The following is a 12,891-nucleotide window of genomic DNA, read 5'->3' on the forward strand; positions in this document are numbered from 1 at the left end:
TTTCAGCAGATACACCCAAAATACTTGCAACTTTTTATGTAACGGACAGTGTAATCTGACCCAAATTATTGATCATATGCCATCCTCACCGGCTAATTAACATCTTGCACCACCAATCAACACTTGCTCCAATATTCTGATACAGTTCACACATTATTTCACAAGATCTATTATTTCGACATAAAATGGACATTTAACGCCAATTAGTGTTGCAATTTTAGTTATTAGTAGATCTGGATGACTCTTTTATCTAACATCTCGAAGGCCAGAAGGGAAAGATGAACGTAATCATGTAAATCAGGAGATTCCGAGCAGGCAACAGTAAATCTTGTAATTACTGTTGCTACTAATGCACTTCAAAACAGGCTAAGCGATAAACAAAACCTTGGTCTTGCCTTAATTTCTGTGATTACCGCGACATCAATGTCAGCAAATTTTTTTGGAGTCATTATCCAACTATGATGTTTGAAACTCAAAATGATAGAAAAAACATAATTCGTCACGGATGGTCGTTTACACCAAATCATTTTAATTGGCACAGAAAGTTACTTTCTGTTCTGCCTTTACAGATATCTACTGGCTGGTTTGAGCGGAAGCAGAAGGGAAGTGAATAGAATTACCTTACTGCTCTCTGCGTAATTTTCCCCTCGGTGCTGATTTCCGGCGACAGAGTGCGCGTGGGTCGTCGACTTTCCAGCAGAACAAGCAGTTTTCTTTGAATAATCACAAGCACGGTTAGAGATATAACGCCCTAAACCAAATTTAGCTATTGGCACCGTACTTAACAAACAAATTGCTTCATTATCTGCAGTGATATTACATAAAGGGTCGCGTAACCTCGACGAGACCGCGCCAAGATAAACGCAACTATACAGAAGTTCTGTTTTAAAACGGTGAAATTAAAAAGTAAGACTGCAGTGAATTTTCCGGCGTGGGAATGAATTAAAGTTGGGTTAAAATTTGGTGGATGCGCCGGGCGATGCATTTTAAAATTGGTGTAAGGAAAGAAAATTTTCGTCTGATAATAAATCAGAATGACTTTTCTGGCGTCGTGCTTCATCTAGCGTATCCCTACTATCCGCAGCGCTTCCCTCTCTGTCTAACAAAAAATTCAAACAGTTCACCACTTTCCGTGATAGAGTCGCGTGCCGCACAGTTCTGTTCAAACTGTCATTGCTAAAACAAGTGCGCTATACAATGGCTAAAATCTGAATTCGTCTTTTACATCGATGGTTCGGTATGACGCTTTTTTTCGGAATTCTCATACTTACCCTCATCACCTTTACGGGTAAGTGCAACGAGCAACACCCTTGCAATTCTGTTGCACGCAATTTGCATACGATTCCGGTCTCTCTCATTCATTTAAAACAATTTTAGCACGATCAAATTTTGCCAGACGTGTGTATGATTTATGTATCCTTCACCAACCATCATTAAATAATAACGAACAGGATAAAAATGTCATTAATAATTGTTTAGACAGCTAAATCCTAATTACGACGACTGCAAAAACTACTTAATAAACCGCTTAAGGCCCACAAATAATCCACAATTATTTGATCGAGTTTGGCCTCTACCAACCGAAAATCTGTAATTTTTTCTGCGTTTAGTTGCGCAATTATGAACTTTTCAGATATTTCATCCCAAACTCGCCGCGGTTTGTTTTGGCGACATTTTTCCGATGAAATGTTTGCTTTGCTCCAATGCTTCTGCTTTGTTTGGTTTGCTAAATTCATTATCAACTTTGTAGACAGGGCACTAGAACAAACACAAATTTCACTTTTACTAAATCATAATGGACAACATTTGGCTGAAAACGAGCCGCTATTAGAAACTTAAATTGCGTGACTACCAGAATGATAGGGGCGTGTTGTTAGCGCAGAAGTTCCCACTTACAGAAATATTTAGAATTATTTCATTTCATTTACACGATTGTTTTGGAAATAAAAGGGGTGACCTTACAATTCTATTATTAATGTTTGTTGAAAAGTAACTCCGAAAACTTGAAACCCTTCCAAGACGATTTAAACTGCGTTATGAGACTAACCGCCTCGCAGATGACGCCCCATTTGTTTTACATTACACTTAAAAATCTCTTTTTATTTCCTGTCAGACTATTACGTTTTCCGGAGTTCAAAATATCGCATTTTGATTTTTAAATTTATTTTACATCTGCCTGAAACCAACATGCAAAACGCTACGGATCGTTTATCAAAATAATTTTTGCGTTTTAAAATTATTTCGAGTTTCTACAGTTTAAAGTAGAGTCTCGTAAACAAAAATATTGCAATTTATATTGTCAAAAGTCGTTACATAAGAATTCCATTTTTGGTTCACTAAAAAAATGATAACTTTTGACATCCTGACGCGAAAACAAACTCATGATGAAATAGTTGTTATATTCTCTCGTCCATAAAAATCGCCTATAAGTACATAAAAACCACTTTTATTTGCCTATAAATGGAGATAATTGCATCACATCGGCAATTTCTCAAGTTTTGAATTAAAAAAGATACGCTGGGAATTGGCAAAGCAACCTTTCGGGTGGAACCACGAAAATCGATCGTCAAAACGTTGTTGCTGTCCAGACATAAAATTTGTTTACCGGCGTGGTATTTGAATGGAGATTATGTTATTCTGATTAGATATTCTTCTTGAAAACAAATAAGAATTATGTGTGCTGTTGTGCCTTTTATTTTAAGAAACTGGCAGGTTTGAAGACAAAACAGAATAAGAGATGTTATATCAAGAATGAAAAATTCATTCAATTGAAAGTGAGATGTCTTTTTGAAATTTCTGGTAAATATGCAAAGTGATAAATGCGCTAACGGAAAAAACACGTAAATAAATTATGCGCCTTCGTAGGAGTTGTGCTTAAGTCCCTGAAATCACCTTCCATTGCAATTGCAATTTAGACGAAGCTTCTGGCAGATTTCTCATAATGTGCGTAATAAAATTTCGTAGCTCTCGTATTTGTCATTCATTCTTCGCATCTGCTTTGCATTTTATCATAAATCTCAGTTGTAAACGTTTATAAATGGAACAATACAATTTTAACGAAGAGCAACACTCTTAATGCACAAATAATAATTTATTTAAACTAATAAGACTGAGCCTTGACCTATAGTCTAACTATTCTCAATCAATTTTAATAAAGGTGAAAATGTTCATATAGATGGAGATAATCGATGCTGACCGGAATTCCGTTTCGTTCAAGCTCAAATCTTCACAGATGGATTATAAAGAGCCGAGCTTTTGGCAACTTTCCATTTACACAATAAAACATTTGAAAAGGGTCAAGGCTAATGTGCGATTTCTTGTTCTTGTATTAAGCACACGAATGCAATTTGTTGCGCAAGCTCACCGTTTCACTCTAACAAAGCTTCTTAATGAAGTATTTATATTAGGAGCCGTAACAAGGATAATTCAATTTTCATAACTGATTATAAGTGGCAGTAGTGCCGATGAAATTGCCAATACCATCTTCATCAGCGCCGGAAATCGATAATTTTCGTGTTCAACTAATTGAATTCGACAATTTTAAGTATCATTACCAATAATCGATAATTACTTGATCCTAAAATCCCTAAGGATTTGATAGCTAATCCGCGATTTTCTTTCTACGCCGATTTTCGGCTCCAGTATGTCCCGGAACGGAGCATCAGGAAGGCACGGAAATATTGCTACACACCCATGGCGAACTTTTCTTAGCTTTTATTTATTTTATGAGGACAAGTTCCAACTTTCCACAGATAGAGAATTTCACGGACACATTTTCCAAGCCAAAACTAATATTTGCTCGAAAATACAGTTAAATAACTTTGTCTTTACTTTATAGAAACATTTTTTCCACACGTTACCCCCATTCTAATTATTTTTTAACTTTGCGAATACAGGATTTTGACCTCAAGATAAATATTGCGTGTAATTGTAATTCAAGACTTCTTTTTGCCTGTAAAAATAGAACTGATATGCCAGTGTTGACCGCAATTTATTTTTCCACGGTTTAAATCCTAATCAAAAAATGAAATAATGAAACAATGAACGGCGCGAGCTTTGTTATCACGTATTGAAAAATGAAACAAGGTGCCGCTGGTTAATATAAAAGTGGATTATGTAACCGATTATACGTTGTCATACGGAGGCGTCGCGACGTCTGTAGTTATTTTTTGTCAGCGTCACTATGAAGCGATCGATGCGATGTTTATTGATCATTTTAACAAAAAACTAAACCAACACAACAGTCAAAACAAGGCAGTTTATTTGATAAAAATCTAGGAAAAACCACAATTACTGTTAAAAACAAAAGTTCTTTACCTTGAAAGCAACAAAAAATATCCAAATTTCTACCTTTGTTCAGCGGTGATTTGTTATTATCAAATTCGTCCAGAGAGACCGAAATCTTGAACCTAATTTAGTAATTCATGTGCTTGAGATAAGTTAGTTCTTTGTATGTGTGTATAAATATAAAATTTGGTTCGAGATACATTTCGGAACAGAGATAAAGATGGTTACTTTATCAAGCCTAACATGAAAGAGATGAAAAAGCGCGAATATGAATAACGATGAGCGATCGTGATCTGAATATCGTATGAATAATACCATTTAAAATAAACCAAAAACTTCATGCATGTAGTAGAATTTAATTACAGCAAGTTTGCATATCTGTCAGATTGAATGCAACACAGACAAATTGGACAGTTTAAAAAAAAGTACCGTAGATCTGATACTTTGTTTTAATTTTTGAGTGTTGCAGAGTCGTTATCAAAACTTGAAAGCGTGTGGTAATAAAGTCTTGGGCCATAAAAATAAAATTTTCAATGTATTTGTTTTCTGGAGTGCGAAAGTTAATTCCCTGTGCCGCCTCCGGCGCTTCACCTTAACGATCTGGTGGTGTAATTTTTGTGAAAAGTCATTGTATCGATAAAGATGAAGATAAGATGTCAACCACTTAAAGAAGTAGTAAAAAGTAGCGTAGACAATTGGCTCAAACTCATTTAACATTTATTAAACAAGAATGCAACGCCACATGCATTTTGATCTGTTTATGCGATTCTAACCCTTATCGTATGTTCTTGAAGAGCGAAAATCGAGCATGATTCCGCATTGCAGGTACTATGCTTTGCTATAGAGTTGCCACTGGTGAATCGATAAACTATGACGTCTGCAATAAAGCGTTTGCATTAAGTATTTTCACAACCGGACAATTAACTAGCTGCTAGCAAAGTCAGTTTTTACGTAGAAATTTAAAATGTGGAAAATGACATCTCCGAGGGGAAACTTTCAAACTCCGGATACCAACTTCACAACTCCCATTCTGGCACACACGAATCTGATAAGAGGAAACAATGGCTTAGCACATTTGTCATTTTGTGATGAATCTTCGCAACGAGAAATAAAGAGCGAATTTCTGTATATAACGTCTATAACCATAAATTTAAACAGGAACTGCAAATTATCACCTTAATTGATCGCACAAATTTGTCAAAGATCTAGATTTCTTATTTATAGTGCAAATCTTGGATGCCACACTTTCTTTTCTTATATAAAAACCCAAAAATGTGAAGTAAAAAATTAAACTCGAAGTGTGTGCTTTCAAATATCTCATACGTGGAATATAAAATTACCGTTTGTTGGTATTGTAGCAACCTTGAATAGAAAGTTACGTGTTCTCTTCTTACTCGGAAACAACGCGAAGGATAGGTTCAAAATCTCGACATTTAAGTAAATGGAACATTGACATTTTTAAAATGGTAACATTGTAGGTTTTAATTATTGACCATCATAATGCAATTTCCGTTACATAACACGATACAAATGTCAGAAAAAACTGATTGGTAATTTGAAAATGAGGCGGCAACCATCTGTTGGTGATTTAAATGGATTATTGCCGTCATCCTCAAGGTAAAATTTCTGGTTTTTTACCTGAAACCCCTCCAGTTTCTCGTCCGAAACGAAACGTTTGATTGGATCTTCCGGGTCGCCTAAAACCGGTTTTCTTAAAAGCGAAATTTGATTGGATCCGCGGTTTCCCGCCCAACCAGATCAATTTTCAACTTTTCTCTATATTGGCCTGTCAGACATTGCAAAAAACTAAAGTGAATTTCCTTTGTCTACGAAATTGTTTGAGCATATTGTATAGGTAACCACAAAATATGATTGAGTAGTTATATTCCCTCGAGAAGAAAAGCGAAAGTGTAGAAACCTGGATCCTAAGAAATGAGACAAGTATTTACCTACGTCTCGCAAACGAACATGGAAATCTCCACGGCTAAAGGAAATCCCCGAAACAAGCTAAAAGGAAAGCGTTTTTAGACATTACTGAATTGTATACAATTTTATTTCCATTAAGAGATAACCTATAAAACTCCAACATTATTGTACACACTGACCGTCCAAGTTTTCAGCTCTCGAAAATTTAACAGCGATATAGTCGAGGGAAGAATTCAGGTTATCGCTTGAACAATTCTGAAATTTTCTACATACACTTGTACAATGATTACAATATATTCTCATTTTTACAGAGCGCTTTCAACAAGATGGCGCACTTTTTCATTAAATGGTCATTACTCAAACATCGGGCCAATGTGACAGGTTTAAATTCGTTTATGTCAATCATAAGTTACAATTAAATCTGCGATAAACCATGAACACTTGCCAATAACGACAAGTTATAATTTATAGTCCCTACATGTGGATACCTCCAGTTGAAATCTTGAGCTGAGAATAATGCCGACACTTCTAACAGCTCGTTAGTTGGATTTATAGTAGAAGCGTGGAAAATCACACCAACCTTAGAAATTATTTAGCAGTGGGATAAAATCCCCCAGAAAGAAGAATTGTATTTTCATGTTTCATACAGAACTCTTATTAGCGTCGAGACTCCTTCAACCAGACAAACAGTTTTGAATAAAAAAAATGGATAAATGAGCTTTGTTTAAACACACGAGATGGGATTGGTTAGTTGTATGGCTTCGGGCGTGTTACTGTTATCTATTTAGTGCGTACACAAGTTTCTCGCAATGTAAATCTTGCTAATAAGGTAGTAAATGTATGAAAATTTGATGCAGTGCGGTGTTTGCAAATTTGAATGTGCTTTCCAATTTCGAGATTCCTTCGCTTCTTGTTTAAATAGCTGGCAGTTCTCTGGGTAGAATATTCTCAAACGAAAAATAATTTAATTTAAGTGAATGTGGGCAAGTAAAAATGATGGATGCGCTAGGTCCACAAAACTAAATTCATAATTACGGTCCTAGGAACAGTAACAGTTGGTAAATACTCTTGTTCTATTTTCAAGTATTAGCAAGACGCGCTTGTTGCTTTACAAGAGCCCTAGCAGACTCTGAGGAGCTCGCAGCTTCTCATTGTTTTATGACATATAGTAGAAATTCAAGGAGATAATTTATTATTTCAAAAGTTGCAACAAGGCATCGTTTTTCATATTTTACAATAGCAAAGTACTGTTCTCACCGTGAATATAAAGTTACGCATAAAAATATTCCAGTCAAGGTTTACGATCGCTTTAGTGTTATTTTTATGAGGAAACCTTCTCATATCGCATATTTATCACTAATTTTGCCTGGGATATCATTTACAGACTCAGATGTTGATGGTATAAACAAAATTCACTGGTAAGGCTGAGTCAAAGGTGAAAATCAATGCAGTGCACGCGGGAGCAGTTTTTCCATTGGCACTTAGCACACATAAAGCACTTTGAATTAGTGGTGTACGACGGCATCAGATTCAGATCGAAAACTGAAATTTCATGAAAGAGATTTGAGTCTGAAGGAGTCGTGGTACACCAAACTCTGCACGTATAAACTGAATTTTTGTTTTCCAGATATCGGAGAAATTTCTGCGAATAAATCGGGAAATCCTCTTGTTATTAAAGCAGGTAATATTTTACACTATCCGACTATATTAAACATACAAGAAGAGCTCGGAACGCAATGATTTCCGTTTGTTAAGATAATGATTTTTGTGGTGGCATCCACAGTCCAACGTAAATTCTACCGTAATTGTTGACACTTTCCGAGGCTTACGTCTCCTTTTAGCTAATGAGAATATAATTTGGGAAAATGTCATGATACAGCGAACGCGCCACATTTGCATGGTAGAGCAATTGCATTCATGATTGCTTGAACGAGCGGCTTTATAGCAGTTTTAATTAGAAGATGATAATAGATACCGCCAGTGACTTCATTACGTTTATTCGTCAGAGTCAAATATGTGGATTTACGTTTCAGCTTCTGCTCGTTGTATATATCTTGGTGATCTTCTTTTGTTTTCAGGGGCTATAGAGGAGGACTGTACTGATTTCCAAGGACAAACCATAGCTCATGGCCTACTGTATGTCCCCGGTCCAGCAGTGTGCACGATGTGTGTTTGTTATCACTCAGAGCCTATGTGGTGTAAGGCGATTTATTGCGATCCGCCTTACGTGAGTAAAAGTTATTTGCCAAGTATTAATTTCATATTATAGACTTAGAATTAAGTTTGCACATCACCCTTGAGACACGATACTTCACAACCAATCAATATCAATATTCACGCCAACGCCAACAAGGGAACACTTCTTTTTCGGTAATTCCCAAGAAGGATGCCGGTTTCTGGCGTTTGACAACGATAAATATTAGATGCTCTCCTGTGACGGTTTTGAGCAACGTAATTTCACAAAATACACTGAACTTTGCGCCAAGCTGCAAAAAATACAATTTCCGACTCGAGAAATATTGCTTGCAGTAATCCACTGAGCGAAACAAACAATTATTATCAATATTTTGTCATGAGAAATTTTTCCGTTGCGTCATTAATTCGACGATTGAACTTACTTGTGAATATCGATTATTATTAATGTGTATAATTAGCATGAATTCAAAATAATGACAGCAAAAATGGAGGAAGTTGTCAGGCGCAATAAATTTAATTCAAACAAAAGTAAATTTTCCGTTTGGAAAATGAGATGTATTGTTTGTAGTACCTAAACCGAATTTTATTTTCTTTCCGCTAGTTGCGGTATTGTTTAGCCAAGAAAATGCTCTTTAAATTTCAACAATATTACAACCGTATTTAGAAATTGATAACTGTTTTCGATTTGTGACCGGCGCATCCACCATTTTTAGCTTGAATATAAGTTTCAAGCTAAGAACCTAATAAATATCTGAAAATTTTATTAGCTTGTCCGTTTGCAGGTAGGACTTTACATTATTTAAACCCGTCTCTCGGTGCCTTAAAATTTCTGTTTTTGTCTTGAAGGCCTGCATATAAATGTCGGCCAGTAATTAACTAATTTGCACAAAATTCCGTGCTAGCAAGCTTTTGGTGGCGCAGTGCATACTTCTCTGACCTTTGTATTCGTAACATGGCCACAACCCGCAGCTGTATTTTCAGAAGAGCATATGGTGAGGTAAAACCAATTAATAATAATTCATTTTCGCATCGACTCGAGTGTTTCGTGGATATAATAATAAAATAGGACCCGTGAATTTAATAGAAAAATTTGATAGAGCGCCTCTAAATTTCTACTTATTTATGAAATGTGAAATCAATAGGTAATTATCCACTTGGTGGCGTGTATCAGATCGCAACCCAAAATACACGCTTGTGATCTGCGGATCATTAATTTTTTAAGTATCCATCAATTTGCAACGTGCAATTCGAGCGGATCAATCATTTATTGAAAAAATTACTTTGAGAAATGCGGCGCGAGCGTCAAATTCCATCACCCAATTACCAACTGAATCAAGATGAAGTGAATAAACAAAAAAAGAGCAGAAAAAAGTCTCTACTTGCCTGTAAAGTAAATGTGTCCCTGAAGACGAATAAATTTGACAGCTCGAATAGGTATTTGTTTTTTGTTTTACGTTTATGGAATTTCGTCATTTCCGATAAATCGTGTAGTCATTAAGAAAATGTAACAAGGAAAACCTTGACCATCTGGTTTAAAATTCATTAGAAGCGATGCTCAGTGAATTTTAATCAAACCCACTGTAATTATGATTAAGGGAAGTTAGGTGAAGGCGCCGAAACCCTAAATCAACATCTTTCTGACACTCATAAACGTTTTGTAAAGAAATTCCAGAGCCTTTTCTCTTGAGATTAATAAATTTTTTAGTAGCGCGGCTGGCTATAGTAAACCTTCCGGGTATCCATCTGCATTTTTTATGTATTAAGTATAGTCCGTTTAATTTACTGGAGCAAAGTAGCGGATGTAATAAAATTTGTCGTTGTGTACTGCAATTTGATTTTGATGGTTTTGTTTCAGTTCTGCAAGGAATTCCGTGTGGGTGAACGATGTTGTGAATTCGAGTGCTTAAATCCACCAGGAGATGAAGCTTCGAGATTGCTGGAACAATATCGCCAGAAACTAAGGCTGAACGCGCAAGGAAAACACTCCATTTTGCCTATAATAATTATTTTAACAATTACTGGATTGATAAGAGCGTTCGTTTGAAATTGTTATCCGTACCAAAGCTTAGCAACTAGGATAGAGAGATTTCTATAGCTTTTTGACCAATTTACTACACGTTAGGGTTTTCGAAATACCTGATATATTCCGAGTTTCTTTCGTTTTGTCTTCCTATTAAAGGATTCTATTGTACTCGAAGTGTATTTTCCAACTGTTGGTTTTTTTCCAATTTTTCGCTTGTAAAATTAAGGCGTAATATAAGGTTTGTACAAAAATTTTGTTGGCCTTAGACACCGTGATTAAAACGTTTATATACTTGAAATTCTACGTAAATGTTGTTGAAAATTTTAAATTTTAATTACTTTTATAAAAAACATTAGTTGATTCGTGTGGAATATTATTGGTGCCACATTTTATTCAATTCAAAAAATACAGGGTACAGGCTTGAAACCCAACTTTCTTTTCTTAGCTAAGTAGCAGTTTTTTAGCAACGAGATCGGAAAAGCGCCAATAATGTTGCAGCGCATCAGAAACCAAATATTTTTTTAAATGCCCTGTATCATAATCAGTGCTTATTAACTAAGAACGCTAAGCTATTATGTGATATGATCTATGATGCATGTTTCCAACGATAATGTATCAGTACCAACGTTGTTATCCCTGACCAAATTGTTGCAATTTTACAATCGTTACAAAAACTCAACACTTGTATTTTTACTTTAGCTGTAACTAATTGGAAATAAATGATGTAGATTGGTTATACATACAACTTGTTGCTAAATTATGTACTTTAGCCACACTTAATAAAGATTTTTTCACTATACATGCTATGGAACGCTGTTAACTTATACTCAATAATATTATTATATTGTTATTATAGGTGACGGCCAAATATGTCAATTATTTATACTTACTTAAGAATTATACCCTTCAACATACCTTCAACATATCTTGACAATTTCAACCAGTGTCATTTAAATGGAATAAACACGTATTTCAAATTTTTTTTATTTTTTTATTTATTTTTATTAGTACTCACCAGATGGCAATGTTATAGAAACCTGTAACAAAATAGCATTTTTAGATTTTGAGACATAGATGGCACTACCATAAACATTATTAGATGTCATTTCTGACGTTTATTTTTTAGGTTATGTCACTTTGTTTATTTACATCACTGAAACAAGCAAAAAATGGTAAAGTCCCATTTTTCGATTCATTCCTTATTTTAAATTTTCAGAAATTTCGTTTTTGTGGTGACGCGGATTGTCCCGACTGGATCCTTGCGGAAATTTCTACTCTTTCAAGGTTATCATCAATTAAAGTCAAACTTTTAGCCCAAATTGTGGTCCAGGGGATCATAAAACCTCCAATTGATGTAAGTCACCCGCTTAATAAAACTACTTTTAATTACCGAATTTTTCAGATCACCAAAGCAGAAAAACTCTTCACAGAATCAAAATTAGGTAAAATAGCGTTGCGAGGGAGTAGCACTGTAGATTTTGGTTCTAGATCCTGATATTGATCTCAAAGCTTGTGTGGCGTGTTTGTCATCTATAATCATCTCCACGGTCCGTTTTAATTGTAACAGCAGTGCTCTTCTGAGTGAGCTCCAGCAGTTAGGACTTCCTAGAGAACACAGTACTTCAATTAAGCGTGTAGTTGATGATAATTGTGAAGAATTAACTAGTCATTTAAAAAAACAGTCGTTGAGAGGTAACTTTGTCAAAACCACTTTCAAAATTTACAATTTTTTTGTTCCAGTTAACAATTTGGAGAAAGTCACTGCTGAGATTGATTCCTCCATAAATTGCCTTATCTTGGAATTGACAATCAATGGACAGTGTCAGAAAGTCACCCTCACTCCATTCACCACAAACGTTTTACTAGAAAATTTAAAAGAAGTTCGGGAGAAGATGGTACAGTTGAATGAACCGCCTGTGGCGCTATAAATGTGGCATTTTTTTAAATATTTTTTTATTTGTGCAACTTTTGAACTATAATCAATAAAATATTGTAACTATGTCGTCTTGTTATTTATAATCCTTATTATTTTTATCACACGGAAGAATAAGCTATTGGACTATTTTTTTAAAATTAATCTGGTTTTTGTTTACGCGCATTTTTACCATCTTATATTAAATTCCGTAATTTTGCAATTTTTAATCCTAAAACAGTGAAATTTATAGGTTTTACTACTTTTGATTTATTTATCCACTGCCCAAAATTTCGAACTTTAGAGCAAGAAACACAATTTTTAGAAATTTTTATTATTAAGACGAATACAAAATTGACACAACTCTATTTTGAATTCCGTAGTTTTGCGATTTTGAATTCTAACTTGTAGGTTTTACTACTTTTAACTTAATTACCAACTGTGCTTAATTTCAAACATTTAGAGCAAAAAACACAATTTTTAGAAATTTTTATTTTGAAGACGAATACAAAGGTTTTTACCACACTATTTTAAATCCTGTAATTTG

At 34.9% G+C, this 12,891-nt stretch overlaps 2 protein-coding genes across 3 annotated transcripts; both read left to right on the top strand.

Annotated features, from left to right (window-relative positions):
• Positions 1-1,133: 1,133 nt before the first annotated feature.
• LOC148167100 (uncharacterized) lies at positions 1,134-11,231 on the top strand. Of its 2 annotated transcripts, XM_088047222.1 has the most exons (4): positions 1,134-1,288; positions 7,841-7,894; positions 8,292-8,440; positions 10,265-11,231. In XM_088047222.1, the coding sequence occupies exons 1-4, from the start codon at positions 1,240-1,242 to the stop codon at positions 10,451-10,453; spliced, it is 441 nt and encodes a 146-aa protein (XP_087903348.1). In that variant the 5' UTR covers positions 1,134-1,239; the 3' UTR covers positions 10,454-11,231. The 2 variants fall into 2 exon arrangements, with proteins under 2 accessions (XP_087903348.1, XP_087903349.1); XM_088047223.1 differs by lacking the exon at positions 7,841-7,894 and having other exon boundaries at positions 1,135-1,288.
• Positions 11,232-11,517: 286 nt separating this feature from the next.
• Positions 11,518-12,425, top strand: LOC148167101 (COMM domain-containing protein 4). Its single transcript, XM_088047221.1, has 5 exons — positions 11,518-11,604; positions 11,649-11,786; positions 11,835-11,874; positions 11,921-12,124; positions 12,173-12,425. The coding sequence occupies exons 1-5, from the start codon at positions 11,602-11,604 to the stop codon at positions 12,358-12,360; spliced, it is 573 nt and encodes a 190-aa protein (XP_087903347.1). The 5' UTR covers positions 11,518-11,601; the 3' UTR covers positions 12,361-12,425.
• The last annotated feature ends 466 nt before the right edge of the window (positions 12,426-12,891 follow it).

The sequence above is a fragment of the Gnatocerus cornutus genome, chromosome 10 (assembly GCF_029298725.1).
Source record: "Gnatocerus cornutus isolate USDA-ARS CGAHR chromosome 10, icGnaCorn1.1, whole genome shotgun sequence".
NCBI lineage: Eukaryota > Metazoa > Arthropoda > Insecta > Coleoptera > Tenebrionidae > Gnatocerus > Gnatocerus cornutus.